This window comes from Phyllobates terribilis, unplaced genomic scaffold (genome assembly GCF_046119375.1).
Source record: "Phyllobates terribilis strain yellow unplaced genomic scaffold, ASM4611937v1 Scaffold_3__8_contigs__length_932513732, whole genome shotgun sequence".
In the NCBI taxonomy this organism is placed as follows: Eukaryota; Metazoa; Chordata; class Amphibia; order Anura; family Dendrobatidae; genus Phyllobates; species Phyllobates terribilis.
Genome location: NW_027362763.1, coordinates 185,961,043 through 185,987,310, shown reverse-complemented (window position 1 = coordinate 185,987,310; position 26,268 = coordinate 185,961,043). Strand labels below are relative to the sequence as shown.

General features: G+C 46.1%; 1 protein-coding gene across 1 annotated transcript in view; it reads left to right on the top strand.

Annotated features, from left to right (window-relative positions):
- The first annotated feature begins 20,468 nt into the window (after positions 1-20,468).
- Positions 20,469-26,268, top strand: part of LOC141258004 (serotransferrin-B-like) — a 68,355-nt gene continuing 62,555 nt past the window's right edge. Inside the window, exon 1 of the mRNA XM_073672994.1 lies at positions 20,469-20,596. Within this exon, the coding sequence (XP_073529095.1) occupies positions 20,506-20,596 (91 nt within the window). The 5' untranslated portion in view covers positions 20,469-20,505. The remainder of the gene's footprint in view (positions 20,597-26,268) is intronic.

Genomic DNA, 26,268 nt, shown 5'->3' with positions numbered 1-26,268 from the left:
GCGACCTCCACCACTTTTCCAAGGGGCATTAAAACCATCTTGTTAAGCTACTGCGACCTCCATGTCCCTTCCAGGGGGCATTAAAACTGTCTTGTTAAGCTACTGCGACCTCCACCACTTTTCCAAGGGGCATTGTTATTGTCTTTTTATTCCACTGCGACCTCCACCATTCTTCCAAGGGGCATTAAAACCGTCTTGTTAAGCTACTGCGACCTCCACCACTTTTCCAAGGGGCATTAAAACCGTCTTGTTAAGCTACTGCGACCTCCACCACTTTTACAAGGGGCATTAAAACCGTCTTGTTAAGCTACTGCGACCTCCACCACTTTTACAAGGGGCATTAAAACCGTCTTGTTAAGCTACTGCGGCCTCCACCACGTTTTTAAGGGGCAGTAAAAACGTCTTGTTAAGCTACTGCGACCTCCACCATGTTTCCAAGGGACATTAAGACCGTCTTGTTAAGCTACTGCGACCTCCACCACTTTTCCAACTGGCATTAAAACCGTCTTGTTAAGCTACTGCGACCTCCACGTCTCTTCCAAGGGGCATAAAAACCATCTTGTTAAGCTACTGTGACCTCCACATCTCTTCCAAGGGGCATTAAAACCGTCTTGTTAAGCAACTGCGACCTCCACCACTTTTCCAAGGGGCATTAAAACCGTCTTGTTAAGCTACTGCGACCTCCACGTCTCTTCCAGGGGGCATTAAAACCGTTTTGTTAAGCTACTGCGACCTCCACCACTATTCCAAGGGGCATTAAAACCATCCTGTTAAGCTACTGCGCCCTCCACGTCTCTTCCAAGGGGCATGAAATCCGTCTTGTTAAGCTACTGCGACCTCCACCACTTTTCCAAGGGGCATTGATATTGTCTTTTTATTCCCCTGCGACCTCCACCATTCTTCCAAGGGGCATTAAAACCGTCTTGTTAAGCTACTGCGACCTCAAGTACTTTTCCAAGGGGCATTAAACCGTCTTGTTAAGCTACTGCGACCTCCACGTCTCTTCTAAGGGGCATTAAAACCGTCTTGTTAAGCTACTGCGACATCCACCACTTTTCCAAGGGGCATAAAAACCGTCTTGTTAAGCTACTGCGACTTCCACCACTGTTCCAAGAGACATTAAAACCGTCTTGTTAAGCTACTGCGACCTCCACCACTTTTCCAAGGGGCATTAAAACCGTCTTGTTAAGCTACTGCGACTTCCACCACTGTTCCAAGGGACATTAAAACCCTCTTGTTAAGCTACTGCGACCTCCACCACTTTTCCAAGGGACATTAAAACCGTCTTGTTAAGCTACTGTGACCTCCACCACTTTTCCAAAGGGCATTAAAACCGTCTTGTTAAGCTACTGCGACCTCCACATCTCTTCCAAGGGGCATAAAAACCGTCTTGTTAAGCTACTGCGACCTCCACGTCTCTTCCAAGGGGCATTAAAACCGTCTTGTAAAGCTACTGCGACCTCCACGTCTCTTCCAAGGGGCATTAAAACCGTCTTGTTAAGCTACTGCGACCTCCACCACTTTTCCAAGGGGCATTAAAAATGTCTTGTTAAGCTACTGCGACCTCCACCACTTTTCCAAGGGGCATTAAAACCATCTTGTTTAGCTACTGTGACCTCCATGTACCTTCCAGGCGGCATTAAAACCGTCTTGTTAAGCTACTGCGACCTCCACCACTTTTCCAAGGGGCATTGATATTGTCTTTTTATTCCACTGCGACCTCCACCATTCTTCCAAGGGGCATTAAAACCATCTTGTTAAGCTACTGCGACCTCCACCACTTTTCCAAGGGGCATTAAAACAGTCTTGTTAAGCCACTGCGACCTCCACCACTTTTCCAAGGTGCATTAAAACCGTCTTGCTAAGCTACTGCGACCTCCACCACTTTTCCAAGGGGCATTAAAACCGTCTTGTTAAGCTACTATGACCTCCATGTCTCTTCCAAGGGGCATTAAAACCGTCTTGTTAAGCTACTGCGACCTCCACCACTTTTCCAAGGGGCATTAAAACAGTCTTGTTAAGCTACTGTGGCCTCCACCACTTTTCCAAGGGGCATTAAAAACGTCTTGTTAAGCTACTGCGACCTCCACCATGTTTCCAAGGGACATTAAGACCGTCTTGTTAAGCTACTGCGACCTCCACGTCTCTTCCAAGGGGCATAAAAACCATCTTTTTAAGCTACTGCGACCTCCACCATGTTTCCAAGGGACATTAAGACTGTCTTGTTAAGCTACTGCGACCTCCACCAATTTTCCAAGTGGCATTAAAACTGTCTTGTTAAGCTACTGCGACCTCCACGTCTCTTCCAAGGGGCATAAAAACCATCTTGTTAAGCTACTGTGACCTCCACGTCTCTTCCAAGGGGCAATAAAACCGTCTTGTTAAGCTACTGCGACCTCCACGTCTCTTCCAGGGGGCATTAAAACCGTCTTGTTAAGCTACTGCGACCTCCACCACTTTTCCAAGGGGCATTAAAACCATCTTGTTAATCTACTGCGCCCTCCACGTCTTTTCCAAGGGGCATTAAATCCGTCTTGTTAAGCGACTGCGACCTCCACCACTTTTCCAAGGGGCATTGATATTGTCTTTATATTCCCCTGCGACCTCCACCATTCATCCAAGGGGCATTGAAACCATCTTGTTAAGCTACTGCGACCTCCACCACTTTTCCAAGGGGCATTAAAACCGTCTTGTTAAGCTACTGCGACCTCCAGTACTTTTCCAAGGGGCATTAAACCGTCTTGTTAAGCTACTGCGACCTCCACATCTCTTCTAAGGGGCATTAAAACCGTCTTGTTAAGCTACTGCGACCTCCACCACTTTTCCAAGGGGCATTAAAACCGTCTTGTTAAGCTACTGCGACTTCCACCACTGTTCCAAGGGACATTAAAACCGTCTTGTTAAGCTACTGCGACCTCCACCACTTTTCCAAGGGGCATTAAAACTGTCTTGTTAAGCTACTGCGAACTCTACCACTTTTCCAAGGGGCATTAAAACTGTCTTGTTAAGCTACTGCGACCTCCACATCTCTTCCAAGGGGCATAAAAACCGTCTTGTTAAGCTACTGCGACCTCCACGTCTCTTCCAAGGGGCATTAAAACCGTCTTGTAAAGCTACTGCGACCTCCACGTCTCTTCCAAGGGGCATTAAAACCGTCTTGTTAAGCTACTGCGACCTCCACCACTTTTCCAAGGGTCATTAAAAATGTCTTGTTAAGCTACTGCGACCTCCACCACTTTTCCAAGGGGCATTAAAACCATCTTGTTTAGCTACTGTGACCTCCATGTACCTTCCAGGCGGCATTAAAACCGTCTTGTTAAGCTACTGCGACCTCCACCACTTTTCCAAGGGGCATTGATATTGTCTTTTTATTCCACTGCGACCTCCGCCATTCTTCCAAGGGGCATTAAAACCATCTTGTTAAGCTACTGCGATCTCCACCACTTTTCAAAGGGGCATTAAAACCGTCTTGTTAAGCTTCTGCGACCTCCACCACTTTTCCAAGGGGCATTAAAACCGTCTTGTTAAGCTACTGCGACCTCCACCACTTTTCCAAGGGGCATTGATATTGTCTTTTTATTCCACTGCGACCTCCACCATTCTTCCAAGGGGCATTAAAACCATCTTGTTAAGCTACTGCGACCTCCACCACTTTTCCAAGGGGCATGAAAACAGTCTTGTTAAGCCACTGCGACCTCCACCACTTTTCCAAGGTGCATTAAAACCGTCTTGCTAAGCTACTGCGACCTCCACCACTTTTCCAAGGGGCATTAAAACCGTCTTGTTAAGCTACTATGACCTCCACGTCTCTTCCAAGGGGCATTAAAACCGTCTTGTTAAGCTACTGCGACCTCCACCACTTTTCCAAGGGGCATTAAAACAGTCTTGTTAAGCTACTGTGGCCTCCACCACTTTTCCAAGGGGCATTAAAAACGTCTTGTTAAGCTACTGCGACCTCCACCATGTTTCCAAGGGACATTAAGACCGTCTTGTTAAGCTACTGCGACCTCCACGTCTCTTCCAAGGGGCATAAAAACCATCTTTTTAAGCTACTGCGACCTCCACCATGTTTCCAAGGGACATTAAGACTGTCTTGTTAAGCTACTGCGACCTCCACCAATTTTCCAAGTGGCATTAAAACCGTCTTGTTAAGCTACTGCGACCTCCACGTCTCTTCCAAGGGGCATAAAAACCATCTTGTTAAGCTACTGTGACCTCCACGTCTCTTCCAAGGGGCAATAAAACCGTCTTGTTAAGCTACTGCGACCTCCACGTCTCTTCCAGGGGGCATTAAAACCGTCTTGTTAAGCTACTGCGACCTCCACCACTTTTCCAAGGGGCATTAAAACCATCTTGTTAATCTATTGCGCCCTCCACGTCTTTTCCAAGGGGCATTAAATCCGTCTTGTTAAGCGACTGCGACCTCCACCACTTTTCCAAGGGGCATTGATATTGTCTTTATATTCCCCTGCGACCTCCACCATTCTTCCAAGGGGCATTGAAACCATCTTGTTAAGCTACTGCGACCTCCACCACTTTTCCAAGGGGCATTAAAACCGTCTTGTTAAGCTACTGCGACCTCCAGTACTTTTCCAAGGGGCATTAAACCGTCTTGTTAAGCTACTGCGACCTCCACGTCTCTTCTAAGGGGCATTAAAACCGTCTTGTTAAGCTACTGCGACCTCCACCACTTTTCCAAGGGGCATTAAAACCGTCTTGTTAAGCTACTGCGACTTCCACCACTGTTCCAAGGGACATTAAAACCGTCTTGTTAAGCTACTGCGACCTCCACCACTTTTCCAAGGGGCATTAAAACTGTCTTGTTAAGCTACTGTGACCTCCACGTCTCTTCCAAGGGGCATTAAAACCGTCTTGTTAAGCTACCGCGACCACCACTTTTTCAAGGGGCATTAAAACCGTCTTGTTAAGCTACTGCGACTTCCACCACTGTTCCAAGGGACATTAAAACCGTCTTGTTAAGCTACTGTCACCTCTACCACTTTTCCAAGGGGCATTAAAACTGTCTTGTTAAGCTACTGCGACCTCCACATCTCTTCCAAGGGGCATAAAAACCGTCTTGTTAAGCTACTGCGACCTCCACGTCTCTTCCAAGGGGCATTAAAACCATCTTGTAAAGCTACTGCGATCTCCACGTCTCTTCCAAGGGGCATTAAAACAGTCTTGTTAAGCTACTTCGACCTCCACCTCTCTTCCAAGGGGCATTAAAACCGTCTTGTTAAGCTATTGCGACCTCTAACACTTTTCCAAGGGGCATTAAAACTGTCTTGTTAAGCCACTGCGACCTCCACCACTTTTCCAAGGGGCATTAAAACCATCTTGTTAAGTTACTGCGACCTCCACCACTTTTCCAAGGGGCATTGATATTGTCTTTTTATTCCACTGCGACCTCCACCATTCTTCCAAGGGGCATTAAAACCATCTTGTGAAGCTACTGCGACCTCCACCACTTTTCCAAGGGGCATTAAAACAGTCTTGTTAAGCCACTGCGACCTCCACCACTTTTCCAAGGTGCATTAAAACCGTCTTGCTAAGCTACTGCGACCTCCACCACTTTTCCAAGGGGCATTAAAACCGTCTTGTTAAGCTACTATGACCTCCACGTCTCTTCCAAGGGGCATTAAAACCATCTTGTTAAGCTACTGCGACCTCCACCACTTTTCCAAGGGGCATTAAAACAGTCTTGTTAAGCTACTGTGGCCTCCACCACTTTTCCAAGGGGCATTAAAAACGTCTTGTTAAGCTACTGCGACCTCCACCATGTTTCCAAGGGACATTAAGACCGTCTTGTTAAGCTACTGCGACCTCCACGTCTCTTCCAAGGGGCATAAAAACCATCTTGTTAAGCTACTGCGACCTCCACCATGTTTCCAAGGGACATTAAGACCGTCTTGTTAAGCTACTGCGACCTCCACCAATTTTCCAAGTGGCATTAAAAACGTCTTGTTAAGCTACTGCGACCTCCACTTCTCTTCCAAGGGGCATAAAAACCATCTTGTTAAGCTACTGTGACCTCCACGTCTCTTCCAAGGGGCATTAAAACCGTCTTGTTAAGCTACTGCGACCTCCACGTCTCTTCCAGGGGGCATTAAAACCATCTTGTTAAGCTACTGCGACCTCCACCACTTTTCCAAGGGGCATTAAAACCATCTTGTTAAGCTACTGTGCCCTCCACGTCTTTTCCAAGGGGCATTAAATCCGTCTTGTTAAGCTACTGCGACCTCCACCACTTTTCCAAGGGGCATTGATATTGTCTTTATATTCCCCTGCGACCTCCACCATTTTTCCAAGGGGCATTGAAACCATCTTGTTAAGCTACTGCGACCTCCACCACTTTTCCAAGGGGCATTAAAACCGTCTTGTTAAGCTACTGCGACCTCCAGTACTTTTCCAAGGGGCATTAAACCGTCTTGTTAAGCTACTGCGACTTCCACCACTGTTCCAAGGGACATTAAAACCGTCTTGTTAAGCTACTGCGACCTCCACCACTTTTCCAAGGGGCATTAAAACTGTCTTGTTAAACTACTGCGACCTCCACGTCTCTTCCAAGGGGCATTAAAACCGTCTTGTTAAGCTACCGCGACCACCACTTTTCCAAGGGGCATTAAAACCGTCTTGTTAAGCTACTGCGACTTCCACCACTGTTCCAAGGGACATTAAAACCGTCTTGTTAAGCTACTGCGAACTCTACCACTTTTCCAAGGGGCATTAAAACTGTCTTGTTAAGCTACTGCGACCTCCACATCTCTTCCAAAGGGCATAAAAACCGTCTTGTTAAGCTACTGCGACCTCCACGTCTCTTCCAAGGGGCATTAAAACCGTCTTGTAAAGCTACTGCGACCTCCACGTCTCTTCCAAGGGGCATTAAAACCGTCTTGTTAAGCTACTGCGACCTCCACCACTTTTCCAAGGGGCATTAAAAATGTCTTGTTAAGCTACTGCGACCTCCACCACTTTTCCAAGGGGCATTAAAACCATCTTGTTTAGCTACTGTGACCTCCATGTACCTTCCAGGCGGCATTAAAACCGTCTTGTTAAGCTACTGCGACCTCCACCACTTTTCCAAGGGGCATTGATATTGTCTTTTTATTCCACTGCGACCTCCACCATTCTTCCAAGGGGCATTAAAACCATCTTGTTAAGCTACTGCGATCTCCACCACTTTTCCAAGGGGCATTAAAACCGTCTTGTTAAGCTTCTGCGACCTCCACCACTTTTCCAAGGGGCATTAAAACCGTCTTGTTAAGCTACTGCGACCTCCACCACTTTTCCAAGGGGCATTGATATTGTCTTTTTATTCCACTGCGACCTCCACCATTCTTCCAAGGGGCATTAAAACCATCTTGTTAAGCTACTGCGACCTCCACCACTTTTCCAAGGGGCATTAAAACAGTCTTGTTAAGCCACTGCGACCTCCACCACTTTTCCAAGGTGCATTAAAACCGTCTTGCTAAGCTACTGCGACCTCCACCACTTTTCCAAGGGGCATTAAAACTGTCTTGTTAAGCTACTATGACCTCCACGTCTCTTCCAAGGGGCATTAAAACCGTCTTGTTAAGCTACTGCGACCTCCACCACTTTTCCAAGGGGCATTAAAACAGTCTTGTTAAGCTACTGTGGCCTCCACCACTTTTCCAAGGGGCATTAAAAACGTCTTGTTAAGCTACTGCGACCTCCACCATGTTTCCAAGGGACATTAAGACCGTCTTGTTAAGCTACTGCGACCTCCACGTCTCTTCCAAGGGGCATAAAAACCATCTTTTTAAGCTACTGCGACCTCCACCATGTTTCCAAGGGACATTAAGACCGTCTTGTTAAGCTACTGCGACCTCCACCAATTTTCCAAGTGGCATTAAAACCGTCTTGTTAAGCTACTGCGACCTCCACGTCTCTTCCAAGGGGCATAAAAACCATCTTGTTAAGCTACTGTGACCTCCACGTCTCTTCCAAGGGGCAATAAAACCGTCTTGTTAAGCTACTGCGACCTCCACGTCTCTTCCAGGGGGCATTAAAACTGTCTTGTTAAGCTACTGCGACCTCCACCACTTTTCCAAGGGGCATTAAAACCATCTTGTTAATCTACTGCGCCTTCCACGTCTTTTCCAAGGGGCATTAAATCCGTCTTGTTAAGCGACTGCGACCTCCACCACTTTTCCAAGGGGCATTGATATTGTCTTTATATTCCCCTGCGACCTCCACCATTCTTCCAAGGGGCATTAAAACCATCTTGTTAAGCTACTGCGACCTCCACCACTTTTCCAAGGGGCATTAAAACCGTCTTGTTAAGCTACTGCGACCTCCAGTACTTTTCCAAGGGGCATTAAACCGTCTTGTTAAGCTACTGCGACCTCCACGTCTCTTCTAAGGGGCATTAAAACCGTCTTGTTAAGCTACTGCGACCTCCACCACTTTTCCAAGGGGCATTAAAACCGTCTTGTTAAGCTACTGCGACTTCCACCACTGTTCCAAAGGACATTAAAACCGTCTTGTTAAGCTACTGCGACCTCCACCACTTTTCGAAGGGGCATTAAAACTGTCTTGTTAAGCTACTGCGACCTCCACGTCTCTTCCAAGGGGCATTAAAACCGTCTTATTAAGCTACCGCGACCACCACTTTTTCAAGGGGCATTAAAACCGTCTTGTTAAGCTACTGCGACTTCCACCACTGTTCCAAGGGACATTAAAACCGTCTTGTTAAGCTACTGTCACCTCTACCACTTTTCCAAGAGGCATTAAAACTGTCTTGTTAAGCTACTGCGACCTCCACATCTCTTCCAAGGGGCATAAAAACCGTCTTGTTAAGCTACTGCGACCTCCACGTCTCTTCCAAGGGGCATTAAAACCGTCTTGTAAAGCTACTGCGATCTCCACGTCTCTTCCAAGGGGCATTAAAACAGTCTTGTTAAGCTACTGCGACCTCCACCACTTTTCCAAGGGGCATTAAAAATGTCTTGTTAAGCTACTGCGACCTCCACCACTTTTCCAAGGGGCATTAAAACCATCTTGTTTAGCTACTGTGACCTCCATGTACCTTCCAGGGGGCATTAAAACCGTCTTGTTAAGCTACTGCGACCTCCACCACTTTTCCAAGGGGCATTGATATTGTCTTTTTATTCCACTGCGACCTCCACCATTCTTCCAAGGGGCATTAAAACCATCTTGTTAAGCTACTGCGATCTCCACCACTTTTCCAAGGGGCATTAAAACCATCTTGTTAAGCTTCTGCGACCTCCACCACTTTTCCAAGGGGCATTAAAACCGTCTTGTTCAGCTACTGTGACCTCCACGTCTCTTCCAAGGGGCATTAAAACCATCTTGTTAAGCTACTGCGACCTCCACCACTTTTCCAAGGGGCATTAAAACCATCTTGTTAAGCTACTGCGGCCTCCACCACTTTTCCGAGGGGCATTAAAAACGTCTTGTTAAGCTTCTGCGACCTCCACCATGTTTCCAAGGGACATTAAGACCGTCTTGTTAAGCTACTGCGACCTCCACCACTTCTCCAAGTGGCATTAAAACCATCTTGTTAAGCTACTGCGACCTCCACGTCTCTTCCAAGGGGCATAAAAACCATCTTGTTAAGCTACTGTGACCTCCACATCTCTTCCAAAGGGCATTAAAACCGTCTTGTTAAGCTACTGCAACCTCCACCACTTTTCCAAGGGGCATTAAAACCATCTTGTTAAGCTCCTGCGACCTCCACGTCTCTTCCAAGGGGCATTAAAACCGTCTTGTTAAGCTACTGCGACCTCCACCACTTTTCCAAGGGGCATTAAAACCATCTTGTTTAGCTACTGTGACCTCCATGTACCTTCCAGGGGGCATTAAAACCGTCTTGTTAAGATACTGCGACCTCCACCACTTTTCCAAGGGGCATTGATATTGTCTTTTTATTCCACTGCGACCTCCACCATTCTTCCAAGGGGCATTAAAACCGTATTCTTAAGCTACTGCGACCTCCACCACTTTTCCAAGGGGCATTGATGTTGTATTTTTTTCCACTGCGAACTCCACCATTCTTCCAAGGGGCATTAAAACCGTCTTCTTAAGCTACTGCGACCTCCACCACTTTTCCAAGGGGCATTAAAACCATCTTGTTAAGCTACTGCGACCACCACCACTTTTCCAAGGGACATTAAAACCTTCTTGTTAAGCTACTGCGACCTCTACCACTTTTCCAACGGGCATTAAAACTGTCTTGTTAAGCTACTGCGACCTCCACGTCTCTTCCAAGGGGCATTAAAACCATCTTGTTAAGCTACTGCGACCACCACTTATCCAAGGGGCATTAATATCATCTTGTTAAGCTACTGCGACCTCCACGTCTCTTCCAAGGGGCATTAAAACCATCTTGTTAAACTACTGCGACCTCCACCACTTTTCCAAGGGGCATTAAAACCGTCTTGTTAAGCTACTGCGACCTCCACCACTTTTCCAAGGGGCATTAAAACCGTCTTGTTAAGCTATTGCGACCTCTACCACTTTTCCAAGGGGCATTAAAACTGTCTTGTTAAGCTACTGCGACCTCCACCACTTTTCCAAGGGGCATTAAAACCATCTTGTTAAGCTACTGCGACCACCACCACTTTTCCAAGGAACATTAAAACCGTCTTGTTAAGCTACTGCGACCTCTACCACTTTTCCAAGGGGCATTAAAACTGTCTTGTTAAGCTACTGCGACCTCCACGTCTCTTCCAAGGGGCATTAAAACCGTCTTGTTAAGCTACTGCGACCACCACTTATCCAAGGTGCATTAAAATCATCTTGTTAAGCTACTGCGACCTCCACGTCTCTTCCAAGGGGCATTAAAACCGTCTTGTTAAGCTACTGCGACCTCCACCACTTTTCCAAGGGGCATTAAAACCGTCTTGTTAAGCTACTGCGACCTCCACCACTTTTCCAAGGGGCATTAAAACCGTCTTTTTAAGCTATTGCGACCTCTACCACTTTTCCAAGGGGCATTAAAACTGTCTTGTTAAGCTACTGCGACCTCCACATCTCTTCCAAGGGGCATAAAAACCATCTTGTTAAGCTACTTCGACCTCCACGTCTCTTCCAAGGGGTGTTAAAACCGTCTTGTTAAGCTACTGCGACCTCCACGTCTCTTCCAAGGGGCATTAAAACCGTCTTGTTAAGCTACTGCGACCTCCACCACTTTTCCAAAGGGCATTAAAACAGTCTTGTTAAGCTACTGCGACCTCCACCACTTTTCCAAGGGGCATTAAAACCATCTTGTTAAGCTACTGCGACCTCCATGTCCCTTCCAGGGGGCATTAAAACTGTCTTGTTAAGCTACTGCGACCTCCACCACTTTTCCAAGGGGCATTGTTATTGTCTTTTTATTCCACTGCGACCTCCACCATTCTTCCAAGGGGCATTAAAACCGTCTTGTTAAGCTACTGCGACCTCCACCACTTTTCCAAGGGGCATTAAAACCGTCTTGTTAAGCTACTGCGACCTCCACCACTTTTCCAAGGTGCATTAAAACCATCTTGTTAAGCTACTGCGACCTCCACCACTTTTCCAAGGGGAATTAAAACCGTCTTGTTAAGCTACTGCGACCTCCACCACTTTTCCAAGGGGCATTAAAACCGTCTTGTTAAGCTACTGCAGCCTCCACCACTTTTTCAAGGGGCAGTAAAAACGTCTTGTTAAGCTACTGCGACCTCCACCATGTTTCCAAGGGACATTAAGACCGTCTTGTTAAGCTACTGCGACCTCCACCACTTTTCCAACTGGCATTAAAACCGTCTTGTTAAGCTACTGCGACCTCCACGTCTCTTCCAAGGGGCATAAAAACCATCTTGTTAAGCTACTGTGACCTCCACATCTCTTCCAAGGGGCATTAAAACCGTCTTGTTAAGCAACTGCGACCTCCACCACTTTTCCAAGGGGCATTAAAACCGTCTTGTTAAGCTACTGCGACCTCCACGTCTCTTCCAGGGGGCATTAAAACCGTTTTGTTAAGCTACTGCGACCTCCACCACTATTCCAAGGGGCATTAAAACCATCTTGTTAAGCTACTGCGCCCTCCACGTCTCTTCCAAGGGGCATGAAATCCGTCTTGTTAAGCTACTGCGACCTCCACCACTTTTCCAAGGGGCATTGATATTGTCTTTTTATTCCCCTGCGACCTCCACCATTCTTCCAAGGGGCATTAAAACCGTCTTGTTAAGCTACTGCGACCTCAAGTACTTTTCCAAGGGGCATTAAACCGTCTTGTTAAGCTACTGCGACCTCCACGTCTCTTCTAAGGGGCATTAAAACCGTCTTGTTAAGCTACTGCGACCTCCACCACTTTTCCAAGGGGCATTAAAACCGTCTTGTTAAGCTACTGCGACTTCCACCACTGTTCCAAGAGACATTAAAACCGTCTTGTTAAGCTACTGCGACCTCCACCACTTTTCCAAGGGGCATTAAAACCGTCTTGTTAAGCTACTGCGACTTCCACCACTGTTCCAAGGGACATTAAAACCCTCTTGTTAAGCTACTGCGACCTCCACCACTTTCCCAAGGGACATTAAAACCGTCTTGTTAAGCTACTGTGACCTCCACCACTTTTCCAAAGGGCATTAAAACCGACTTGTTAAGCTACTGCGACCTCCACGTCTCTTCCAAGGGGCATTAAAACCGTCTTGTTAAGCATGTGCGACCTCCACCACTTTTCCAAGGGGCATTAAAACCCTCTTGTTAAGCTACTGCGACCTCCACGTCTCTTCCAAGGGGCATTTAAACCGTCTTGTTAAGCTACTGCGACCTCCACGTCTCCTTCTAGGGGCATTAAAACTGACTTGTTAAGCTACTGCGACCTCCACGTCTCTTCCAAGGGGCATTAAAACTGTCTTGTTAAACCACTCTGAACTCCACAGCTCTTCCAAGGGGCATTGAAATGTTGTTTTTAATTACCTCTAACCTTCACGACTCTTCCAACGGGCATTGCATTTCCTCTTAATTTTAGTCAGCTTTTGCTTTTCAATGCATAGGCGAACACTAAGGGAGACCCACTCCCCAATAATGGGTAGAAGGTTTTTAGTACGCTGTAATCCACGTCTGTTTCAAGGGGCATTGCAGTTCCTCATAATTTTTGGAAAGCCTCCCATTCACTGCTTAGGCCAACAGTGTACAGGAGACCCAGTTGCTATAAATGGAAAAAATGGTTTAGTTAAGGCCCTCTGACCTCCATGTCACTTCCAAGGGGCATTGGAGTGCCTCAAAATTTTTGGTAGGCATTGCACTCACTGTATGCCCTATAACTGTGTAGCCGAACCGCTCCTTTTGGTACAGAAACATATCCTACAAGACATGTATGGTTGACTGGCCTGATATTGATGTGAATGGTTCCTGTTCCTCCTGCTCTTTCCACCTCATCCATCATTCATCACCTGAAGCTTTGTTTTGACGGGAGTCATAGAACTGGGATAGTAGCAGGAAAACATCCAGCAATCCTCGGAGGAGGTAGGATATGCACCAAAACGCTGACCACCTCAGGCCTAGCCGCTACTACACACATGCGCTTGCATTCCAAGAAAACAAAGCAGATGCTAACTTCTATCATCATCATCATGCTCCTCACCTTGGCACTCTCAACTCCCCTGATGGACAAGCCAGGGCCCACCGGAGGAGTCTGGTTCTCTGGTGGGCTCGTCCAATGCTGCCCTAAAGCAGGCCAGGCTAAGAAAAGTGTGGGGGAAGTTGACAGGAGAAATAGGGGCGGCTGGGGACTGTTTATGGACACCCGGCCGCCCCCAGGTGGCTGGGGACCGAGCGTGAACACCCGGCCGCCGGGCGGCTGGGGACTGAGTATGGATACCTCGCTGCCGAAGCAGCCATGAGGTAGTGGCCTGCTTCGGCCTCCTCCAAACTTAAAGGCCCCATTTCAAGTGCAAGCTAGCAGTATGGTATTGCAGCCTGGGGGTGGGTGGGTGGCAGGCTGCATACTTGCGCTTGCATTGCAAGGAATGGGGGAGGTACAATTAAACACTGTCCTGGGACAAGGACTTGCACGGGGATAGTTGCAAATCTGCATCTTCTGATGCGGCAAGGATCACTTCTGATGGGCACACTTTTAGGCAGTGACCTGGGTGTCAAAGATGCTTCCAGGGGTCTTCCCCATGCTGTTCCCAGCACTGTATGCATGTGTCACACAGCACATGGCCAGATAAGATTGTAAAATGTTAAAATTACATTTTCCGGTGAATGAATTTGTCACGGTTGAAAGCAATACAAAAGTGCAAAAACGCATAAAAAATGCTACTTGTGAACATAGCCCAAGGTGTGGAGGAGTTTTGTTTTTGGTTATTTATTTTACCTTATACACAAGTCTTTACCCTGGAAAGGAAGTTCCTTAACATATTTCACAGGAAAACCGTTTCAGTTTTGTTTTTGAACGTTTTATTGTGAGCCCTTAAAAGTGGCTTAATACCTCTGACCACGTTGTTGACAGCAGTGACCTGGGGGTCAGAAATGCTTCCTGGGGCGATCCCCATGCTGTCCCCATGTCATTTGAACACTGTCACTATCGTTTTGGGCACTTTTTAGGCTTTCTACAGACTGCCGGGGGTGCCGCCGCAAAAATGCTCGGGTCTCCCATAGACTAACATTGGGCTCGTCGCTTGGGTCGAGCACCTGAGTATCACGGTGAGCTCGGCCCGAGCTTCGAGCACCCGAGCTTTTTAGTGCTCGTTCAACACTGCTAAATCCTATTGAGCATCTTTGGAAAGAGCTGAAACATGCCGTCTGGAAAAGGCAACCTTCAAACACGAGACAACTGGAGCAGTTTGCTCTTGAGGAGTGGGCCAAAATACCTTTCGAGAGGTGCAGAAGTCTCATTGACAGTTACAGGAATCATTTGATTGCAGTGATAGCCTCGAAAGGTTGTTCAACAAAATATTAAGTTAACAGAACCATCATTTCTGTCCAGGCCTATTTCAGGAGTTAATTTTTTTTTTAAATTCTGTGGAAGCAGGGTTGAAAAGCAATGTCTGACTTTCATTTGTTCATTTTCAAAGATTTTTAATTTATTATTACTTTTGTCAGATTCAAGTTATTTCTGTGACCATTGAGGGTTTTTCTTTCATTAAACGAGAGGTACCAACAATTTTGACCACGTGTGTATATCCAGGCTCGGACTGACCTGGAATCTTCCTGGTGGGCCCCGGGCCCCCTGCAGAGAAGACAGAGGAGAATTTTAAAAAAAAAGTGGTCGCGGGCCCTTTAAGGGCTAAAAGTGACGTCACAGCGCGCCCTGCACTGCAGTCTCCCACCTTAGGAGCGCGTCTGTACTGTACAGGTAGTGTAATATTTGTGTGTGTTTGTATGAATTTTTATGTATATGCTGCCTGCATGTGTGTGTATATGCCTGTGTGTGTATGCCTGTGTGTGTGTATATGCCTGTGTGTGTGTATATGCCTGTGTGTGTATATGCCTGTGTGCGTGTATATGCCTGTGTGTGTATATGCCTGTGTGTGTGTATATGCCTGTGTGTGTGTGTATTTGCCTGTGTGTGTGTATATGCCTGTGTGTGTGTGTGTATATGCCTGTGTGTGTATATGCCTGTGTGTGTGTGTATATGCCTGTGTGTGTATATGCCTGTGTGTGTGTGTGTATATATGCCTGTGTGTGTGTGTATATGCCTGTGTGTGTATATATGCCTGTGTGTGTGTGTACAGTGTGTGTGAATATGCCTGACTGCATGTGTGTATATATGCCTGTATGTGTGTACAGTGTGCGTGTATATGCCTGTGTGTGTATATGCCTGTATATATGCCTGCGTGTGTGTATATATGCCTGCGTGTGTGTGTATATGCCTGCGTGTGTGTGTTTATGCCTGCGTGTGTGTGTATATATACCTGTGTGTCATACATGTGACACATACCGGCGCTTGGGAATCAGTGTACAGTTAGCGCTGTTCCCAAGAGCCGGATGCTGAGCACTGCCCTCATCATAGATCCCTGCCGGCACTGCGATCAGCAGCAGCAGCAGGGTGATTGACAGGGCACCACTTGTTGAGTGCAGCTCCGGGGTCCACTCGCTGCAGGAGTCATTCTCGGCGTGAGTGCTCGCACAGATTACACCGGGTGACACTTAGGCTGCGTGCCCACGATGCGTTTTTCATGCGTTTCCACTGCGGAATTTCCGCAGCGGAAACGCATCAAAAATGCATGGTAATCCGCACCCCATGGTCCCCAATGGCATTCCGCAATGTCAATGCACATGCTGAGGATTTTTCCGCAGCGTTTCTGCAGCGCTCATAAATCCGCAGCATGTTCATTAATTTTGCGGAAGAGCAGCGGAAGCGCCGCCATTGACTTGTATTGAGACGCATATAATGCGCATCTGTACATTTGTACACGCAGATTATATGCGATTCAATGTGCGGATGGTACCCAGGTCTGGAGGAGAGAAGACTCTCTTCCAGACCTGGGTACCATTGTACCTGTGAAAAAAAGAATAAAATAACAAATAAAGTTTATATTCACCTTTCCGACAGCTCTCTCTGCATGCCGGCAGCGCTGAAGGACCTTCGGTGACGTCACAGTCATGTGATCGCAGGCCATTTACCACTGTGTCTCGCGATATGCTGGCAGCCAGGAACCAGACAGGAACGAGCGCTGCAGCACACGCCGGGGCATCGGGGGTGAGTATAGCTTTATTTTAAGCATTGTTTTACGGTCACACTATATAAATCCATGCTCTTTGCATGGATTTATATAGTGTGACCTAGTTGCCAAGCACTTTCCAAGTGATGCTAATCGCCTGGAAAGCGCTTGTCAATCTGCATGCGGAAACGCATGTGAATCCGCATGTATTCCGCATGTATTCTGCAGGAAAAACTCATGCACAATCTGCATGCGTTTTTCTGCCAGGGAGATGCAGAAATGCTGCAGAAATTTTCAGCTTCATTTCTGCAACGTGGGCACATAGCCTTAGGAGAGTTGAGTATAAGGATTTTTTTTATTTTATTCCTATTTTTACAGTTGGACACGGCGGGAGTAGACTACTACTCTCATCATTGACCCTGCTGCTGCTGATCGCAGCGCCGGCAGGGATCTGTGATGAGAGCAGCATTCAGCACCCGGTGCTTGGGAAGAGCGCTGTCATTAGTGTGCGGGACATTTTGCGGCCTGTGCAGCACGGACACCACATGGTCTGTGGAAAGTGGAAACACACTGACGTGTGCACATTCATTTGAATGGGTCTGCGTGTACCAATGTCTCTGGAACGTGTGGAAACTGTCACTGCACGTACTGACGTGTGAAAGAGCCCTTAGTATGTGTCTGTGTGCACTTGCTTTCGTGTGTGTAAGCGCGCTTCCGCATGTCTGTGTGGTCTTCTGAAGATTTATTATATTTGGGGCGAGAAATTTTAGGAGACAGAATGGGGAGATGTGTGAAGAAACAGTATGGTGAACTAGAGGAGGGGTGGGAATGAGTGCAGGGACAGAAAGGGGAAGGGGGATGTATGAGGAAACAGTATGGAGAGTGGGGGAATAGTGTGAGGAGACAGTATGGAGGGAGAAAAGTGTGAGGTGACACAGCACAGAGACTAGGTAGTGAGGGGGAAGGTATAGAGATGCGGCAGTATAGGGGAAACAGTGTGAGGGCACGGAAAGGAGGGAACAGTATGCTGAGGAGGGGGAGTGTGATGAAGGGGCACAGTATAGAGACTGGGCAGTATAGGGGGGACACAGAGTGAGAGGACAGTGTGAAGAGGGGGCCCAGTATGGTAAGGAGAGGACAGTGTGGAGAGCAGGTACCATAAGAGGGGTAGAGTGTATGTCATGTTTTGTGCAGGGAGCATTGTAAGAGTTAGGTTTATTCAGGGGCTCAGTGTAGATATTTTTATTCAGGAGCATTATAATGACACTGCTATCTTTAAGGGCATCGTGTCGGGATGTGCTGCAGAAGACCGGAGAAGATGGAAGTCTGCATAGACGAGATGTGGATGAGAAAAGTCATCATGGAGTCTGGACAAGAGGAAGAAAAGAAAGAGAACGACTCTAATCAGAGAAGACGTCTCGGGTAAGATACCTGGATGTAAATGTTCATTTGTGATCCTGCCTGCGTCTCATCAGTACTGTGGTTCCTGTATGGTCCGCAGTCTGATGATGACTGATAACTCCCAGTATCTCTATTGTTAATTACATACTGGGAGTTGTAGGTTTATGCGATACAAAGATATATGGGGCTGACCTGACATTACAAATGATGGTGGTTCAGATGATGTATTCATGTACTGATGTGTTTGTGAGCGTCTGCGGATCTGGAATAATATGTATTTTTGTAAGATGCGTTTATGTAACCGTGCATTGTGGTGTGTAGTAACATTCATATGCTTGAGGTACCTTTACTAAATCTATTAGGTCTCTTTCACATGTGTTAGGGAATTCCATTTGTCTTTCCACATTTAGGAACAGACAAGTGAAATTTGCTAACCCTGACATAACTGTCACCATAGGGATGTGCTTGTATGGAAGCAGGTTCAGGAGCTGAGCCTGCTCCATACCAGGCAGATGTCGGCTGTGTTACATAGCCGGCGTCTGCCTGTAACAGCAGTGATCAGAGCTCGCCTTGATTGCTGCTGTTTTGAGTATTTAAGTGCCCTTGTCAATCACTGACAGCGGCATTTAGATAGCACGATGGCCGGTGCATGCAGTTACCTGTTCCCTTCAGCCCCCTGTGACGCAGTTGCTGGTTGCTGTTCGGTTGCCAGTAGTGCTGAGTGAGCGTGGTCGGATAAGAGACATTACAGTCACCGCGAGCTACAAAGTGAGCGTGCTGCAATAACGTCCAGCACCTTGATTGTGACACTTCCATTGAGCCCAACCTCAGGCTGAGCTTCATTGAATAACTAACATGGCAGCAGCACCTGGTAACTAGTGATGAGTGAACGTGGTCGGATAAGGTGTGATCCCAGCATGCTCGGGTGTTATCTGAGTATCTTGTAGTGCTCTGCTAATATGCTCGAGTCCCCGAAGTATCATGTTTTGCGGCGGTAGACAGAAGCAACACATGCAGGGATTACCTAACAAACAGGCAATTCTTGCATGTGTTGCGTCTGTCTACTGCCGCAAAACATGCTACCCTGGGGACTCGAGCATAGTAGCAGAGCACTACAAGACACTCAGGTAACACCTGAGCATGCTGGGATCACACCTTATCCGACCACGCTCGCTCAGCACTAGTTGCCAGGTGCTGCTGCCATGTTAGTCATTCAATGAAGCTCAGCCTGAGGTTGGGATCCATGGAAGTGTCACAATCAAGGTGCCGGACGTTATTGCAGCACCCTCACTTTGTAGTTCGCGGTGACTGTAATGTCTCCCTCCTTGCACCGACCCAATAACAGGAAGTGAGTGGCGGCAGGGAGAAGAAAATGTAATTTTCTCCGTGTAGCCAACGCTTTTCCAATAAGCCGTCTAACCAGGCTTTAAACCCTATTTACCTGCAGATTACCCCTATATCTGCAGATAAATAGCGTTTTTCAAGGTGACAAGTTACCATTAAAGGGACTCTGGCAGTACGGAATGACTGTTCGAACAAAGTCCTGCCGCCTGGTGCTCCACAGCGCAGCCAATCATGTAATTATAGTACATTATAGAAAAGCAAAACAAGTAATAAAACCGTTTATGGTGGGCTGTAGTGTGGGCCCCTAGAGTCAGTTCCGCTGGTGGGCCCTAGGCACCCCAGTCCGACCCTGTGTATATCTGAAACGGTGCCTTCTGAAACGTTCCATCTTATGGAATAAATATATGATTTTTTAAGGATTATTCTCTAGTGCCTCAAGATTTTTGCATATTCTTATTATTCAGATTACTCGACTGCCCGACATATCCCAGGCAACCCTTTTAATGAACTAAAGGAGGATATAGTTGCTTGTTCATCTCGTCCGCAACAGTTATAAATTTCTTATCGGCATATTATTTCATGCTGCAAATTTTGACTGAGAAGCAGGACTTACACAACAAAATCTACCCCCAAAAATCTTCAAGATTATGTGCCGATATTGTAGCTGTGAATATCGGTGGTGAATTTCCAGTTCACAGTGGGTAGCTCCAGAATCAAAATGTGCACGTTACAGAATTTGATGAATATTTGCTGTAGATTTCACAAAAGTAAAATCCACAAACCTGGACTAAAAATCTGCCCTATGTGAACAAACCCTAAACACAGAGAAAGACACAAAGACACATCAGTTGTTTTGCGACAAAACAAGACTAAAGTAAACCAGAGACATAAAGTGGAAACTTCTGAATTCTGTATTTCCAGTCTCCATGCAGGTGAAAGGGTTACTACTACCTAATCCAGAGGGTCCATTAAACCAACAGTGATTTCTGCCAGTAATTCTTATTACCGAAAAAAAATGAATGAGCCCATTCAGAGCTGTTTGAGAGGAAGCAGAGGCGGAGTGTAATATTGGGAAATATTATGAAGTGTGAAGCAACATCTGCACACAGCGGCTCCTCTGTGTATAAATGGCTTCGTTCTACCAATGGTAAGTGAAGAACACTCTCATTCCAGCCCCTGGAGACAGTGGGTGATGGCTCCTCACTTCCCTGTAGTTCTGGGCCTCAATCTGATAGGTAAGCAAAGATGTCAGTGATCCTGCAAACAGAATGTAATGCAGATAACAGTTCTTAACAGTTTTATTATATCTGGAAGGTGAACTGATAGCGTTGATGTCCATGATGTATTAGGCAGCGTTGTCTAAAGTGGTTTGCAAGTTAAAGATTTCCAAATGGACATAGGATAGTTTAAAAAAAAAGTATGAATATTAGTCTAGAACATCGATATAAACTCTTTCATGCTCCAGCTCTGTACATGCAAATTCTCTAAATTGTACTACAGCTCCTTATCAATACCAAAACTTCTAGATGTCACCCACCTTCTACTTAGCAAGGGAAGTATTGTTTGAGGTCATGTAGCGTAAGTGCTGCATTTTTTCTGCTGCTTTTTATTCTTATGTTTTCTGCAAGTTTCCGCACCAAAATATGCAATAACATTCTTCTGTGATTATTGCGTTTTTGCTGCAATTTTCCCCATTATGTGGTGCATTTTAGTGCACATTTGAAACTGCATATTTGAATAGAGAAAAGCTTTCATTCTACACTTAAAAATGCACCTGTATGTTTTGCATGCATTTTTCCGAGCTCCCACAGAAGCCTATAGAGAAAAAAATGCAAAATAATACTGCACAGTTTAAGGCTATGATCACACTTGGCGTTTTTTCAGCCCTTCTTTAGGCTTTTTTTATGCAGATTTTCAGCTGCATTTTACAGTACCAGCAAAGTCTATGAGATTCCAGAAATCTCATGCACACACATTGGTTTTTGTGTCATCAGTATTTTGTGATTTGCATGTTTTTTTACACAATAGAGCATGTCACTTCTTTGGGCGTTTGTTCTTCATTTTTTCAGCGTTTTTAACCCATTGAAAGTAATGGGTGGTGAAAAAATGAAGAAAAATGCCAAGTGTGAACACAGCTATCAGGTTTTGCTGCATCTTTAGTGAAAAAAAAAGTACAGCAGTATGTGAAACTCATTTATTTTTGTGATTTTACCATTTTGTCTTTATCACTTGAGATGGCAGTCTGGATGAGGACAGTTTAAGTACATTAGTTATGTGTAACGTGTAAACATTGGCAGGGCTAGGTGTGAGATTGAACAATACCTGTGGCCCACAGAGGTGTGAAATTGAACAATCCCTGTGCTGCCCAATGGCAAACCATAGTGTGAAAATTAATAGTGTCCTACAAACTCAATGCACTGCCAATGTCTTAGAAAAACTATTCCTGAAAAATTCACCTCCCCCACTGTTACATTTGTAACTCTGGTTTATATGGTTTCACATATGTCTTGCATTGGTGACCTGTGTTCATGCTTCTGTGGTGGGGTGGAAGCAAAGCTCAACCTGCATTTTTGATGCAGCTACTTTCCTCAGATCAGGTTTTGCTGCAGGAAAAAAACACTGAAAATTCGCCTGGTGTGAACATAGCCTAACAGCGTCTTTAAATGCACAGCAGGCAGGAGTTTTCATGAAATCACATCCACTTTGCTTAGACTGTTAAATGCAAAGTTTTCTGAAAAAAAAACCTGTAGAAAAAATGCAGTATTTATGCTACGTGGGAACATTGCCTTAGGCTTTGCATAAATTTTACCATAGATATAAGACATTTAGCAATATGAAATGTATGGAAAATTGCTAGACATATTATGTTAATTTACCTAGCAGAGGTCTCATAGCAAGAAGAATCCACTGGCCCTCCCTGGAATCAGAGATGCAAAGGGGGGATTATATTTTTTATAGATGTTATGGAGAGAAGTTGTCCTCTTCACCCCGATACCCCACTAACATACAGTGTCCTTTTCCATCCACATTGTGCTGTGTACTCACGTTCAGGCCTGGAACCTCTGCTGCATCCAGGTCCATGGGTCCAGGATCAGTCACACACACATCAAGAGACTCTTGCTTCGTTTCAACAAAGCTCACTTTACTGGACAGTTCATAGCAGTGTGCAATATGCGGTACCGGGCACAGCACCCTCCAATTGTGCTTCCATTCACACACACAGTCTCTGTTCTGCCAGGACTGTCCCTATCACAACAGACTCTGCTGGTCCTAGGGACTCCCCATCCAACATAGCTTCTCTGAGACTCGCCACTGTTCGCTCTCGCCTTTCCCCGTCAGACCTCTTCAGTATCGAAAAGAATGGTGCACATGTTCCAATGTTCAGTCCGGAACACAGGCCCTGGACGGCACAAGGATCTTCGCAAGACTTCTGGTGTGTCCTCATGCTGCCAGAACGATATGTACTTGTGGTGCCTGCTGCAGACTGTACCTGAACTTTTACTTGAACCCCTCACTATCTTAGACCCTCACACTAGCTCTGACAGACTACTCCAGGAAATATCTTCTCTTTTACACTGCCCCAACCCCCTCCCATGCTGGGCTGGTCCTAAACATATTAACCGTAACCTGTACTAGTGTACCTACAGTAACTGTCTATCTGTAATCTAAACACTGCTTCTTATTCTTCCCACAACTGTATCTTTCCCTATGCATTAACCTTGCCCATTAACCACATAACATTAGTATCTATAAGATTTTATGCAATATTTCACATTACCATAAAAACATAAATCAAAACCACAGTTACACAAATATAATATAACCACATGTTCGAACATTCTGTAAGGCTGTGTGCCCACTATGCGTTTTAAGTGTTTCCGCAGCGGCAATTCCGCTGCAGAAACGCTTAAAAACGCTTAGCAGAAGGTCTGCTATGTTCCCCAATGATAATCCACATGTGCTGTGCACATGCTGCGGAAATTTCCGCTGCTTGTTATCATTGCGGAAAAATCCGCAGCACTTCCAATTATTTTGCGTAATCGCAGCGTTTTTGCCACCATTGACTTGCATTGAATCGCTTAATATCCGCATGACCACATGTGCACATGCGGATATTAAGCGATTCAATGTGCGGTTGGTACCTGGGTTTGGAGAAGAGGAGACTCTCATCCAGACCCGGGTACCATAGTATCTGTTAAAAAAAAGAATTAAAATAAAAAATATACATTATACTTACCTTCTGATGGCCCCCGGTCTCCATAGTGATGCGTCCTTGCTTCCCAGCAGCTCGCGATGGTCTAAAAGGACCTGCCATGGCGTCATTTAGTCATGTGATGGGTCACGCGACCGCCGACGTCGGCGGTCACGTGACCCGTCACATGTCTAAATGACGTCATGGAAGGTCCTTTCACACAACCACGAGACACCGGGAAGATCGGACGCATCGGAGAAGGAGACCGGGGGCCATCAGAAGGTAAGTATAATAGTTTTTTTTTAAATTTTTTACCATTGGTATTCTTTTTTTTAACTAACTTGGTCACAGTATATAAAATCCATGCCGTTGCATGGATTTATATAGTGTGACCAAATTGTCAAGCACTTTCCAAGTGATGCTAAAATCGCTTGGAAAGCGCTTGACAACCCATATGCGAAATCGCATGATCAAAACGCTTCAATTACGCTTGTCCCTGGCAGGAAAAACGCATGTAAAATCGGCATGCGTTTTTTCTGCCAGGGAGATGCAGAAATGCTCAGGAAAAATCCGGAGCATTTCTGCATCGTGCGCACTTAGCCTAACAGTTGTCTTACAGGAGAACAGGCACGTGACCGTCCTGACAATGACAATGTGCACTTCTACAGACCTGCTCATCGTAATTGGCACCCATGAAGTTTAAGTACATATTGTGGAATATCTCCTGAAAAAAATGAATCAAGTGAAACAGTTTTTTTTGTATAAAGCACTTGTGTTAAATACAAAAGATATCCCAGTTTCAACAGTTCACAATGTTATTAAGAAGTTTGCCAAGCATGGAACCGCCAAGAACCTCCCTGGACCTGGGGGAAAGAGGAAAATTGACAAGAGATGTCTTCGAAGGTTTGTGTGAATGGTGGAAAAAGCACCATGTTAAACATCCAAAGACCTAAAGGCCAACCTAGAACAGTCTGGGGTCATGGTTTCAACAATTACCATACGCTGCACACTAAACCAAGAAGCGCCTAATGGGCGAAGGCCAAGGAAAAAACTACTGCTGAAGAAAAGGCACAAAAAAAAATGACTGATATTTGCCAAAGAGTACCTTGACAAACCACAATCCTTCTGGGAAAATGTTCTGTGGACAGATGAAACAAAAATAGAGCTTTTTGGCAATGCAAAGCTACAGTTTGTTTACAGACGGCGCAATGAAGCTTATAAGGAAAAGAATGCCTTACCAACAGTTAAGCATGATAGAGGATCCATAATGCTGTGGGGTTGCTTTGCTGCGTCTGGTGCTGGAGGCTTTGACCGTATCATAGGAATCATGAAATTGGAGTATTATCAAGAGATTTTAGAGCGAAATGTCCTACCCAGTGTAAGAAAACTTGGTTTGAGTCGAAGCTCATGAGTCCTCCAGCAAGATAATGACCCAAAGCACATATCCAAAAGTACACATGAATGATTGAAAAAGAAAAAATGGACTGTTTTAAAATGGCCAGCAATGAGTCCTTACCTCAATCCCATTGAAAATCTGTAGAGTGAGATGAAATCTGCCATTGGGAAAAAGAAACCTGCAAACATTCAAGAGCTTGAACAAACTGCAAAGGAAAAGTGGGAGAAAATTCCAGCTGAAAAGTGCAAGAAGCTTATAAATGGCTATAAGAAACGTTTGGAGGCTGTCAGCAATGCCAAAGAGTGTGCAACCAAGCAAGGCCGCAATCAGGGCATTACTGCCCTTACTACTGTATGGGGCCCCGTGAGCAGAAGGAAAAAGGGGGAGCCCGGCCAGCCCAGGCCCGCGGGCCCCGTGCCCCCGACCAGCCTGGGCCCCCCCCCTCTGCCTCTACTCACCTGGCCTCAAGGAGTCAGGGGCAACAGTTCAGAGCATAATGCACCCGGCGACTGGGAATGAGCGCTATACCTTTAAACCGCCGCCGGGTGCATCATGTTCCTGACGCCGGTCACGTGACACGCTGCACACTCACTTTCATTTCGGAGCAGCGTGCGTGCCACACGTGGATTGGGAGCGCCCGGGACAGGCAGGCAGACTTCGGCGGTGGCAGCAGCAGCGGGAGGTAGGCAGACTGTGTGTCAGTGTGTGTTTCAGTGTGTGTGTCAAGGAGGAGGCCGCGGCGGCGGCAGCAGAGGGCAGTGTATGAGGACTAGGGGAGGCTACTGGAGGGTTTATGGCCTTGTGAGGGGGGTTTGTGGCCCTGTGAGGGGGTAATCTGTACACTTAAAGGAGTATTCTGAAGTTTAAAAGTTATGACAACTATATAAGCTAACCTCTCGAATACTGGGAGAACCGTCCCCTGAGGTCCCCACCAATCCTGAGAACTAGGACTCAGAAGAGCTCCGGCTGAATGTAGTGGATGTCAATTATGCGCAATGCTGCGCCATTCTTTTTTAATCTGACCACCGGTGATAGCTAAGCACTGCGCTCAGCTGATCTTTGGCACTCCTAATAGAATGATTAGAGCAACAGTGCCCATGATCAACCGCCACCTCCATTCAGAAGCGCCCCGGTTCTTGGTATAGGTCGGAGCCTCAGCGATCGAGAAGTTATCCCCAATCCCATAATTTTCAAACTTGAGAATACTGCTTTAATGTTACATTGTTATTTTGAATGGCAACTTTAATTTTCACATTAGTATAGTATATATATCATGAGTAAATTATGGACATATGGTGCATTAAACTTAGAATTCAATT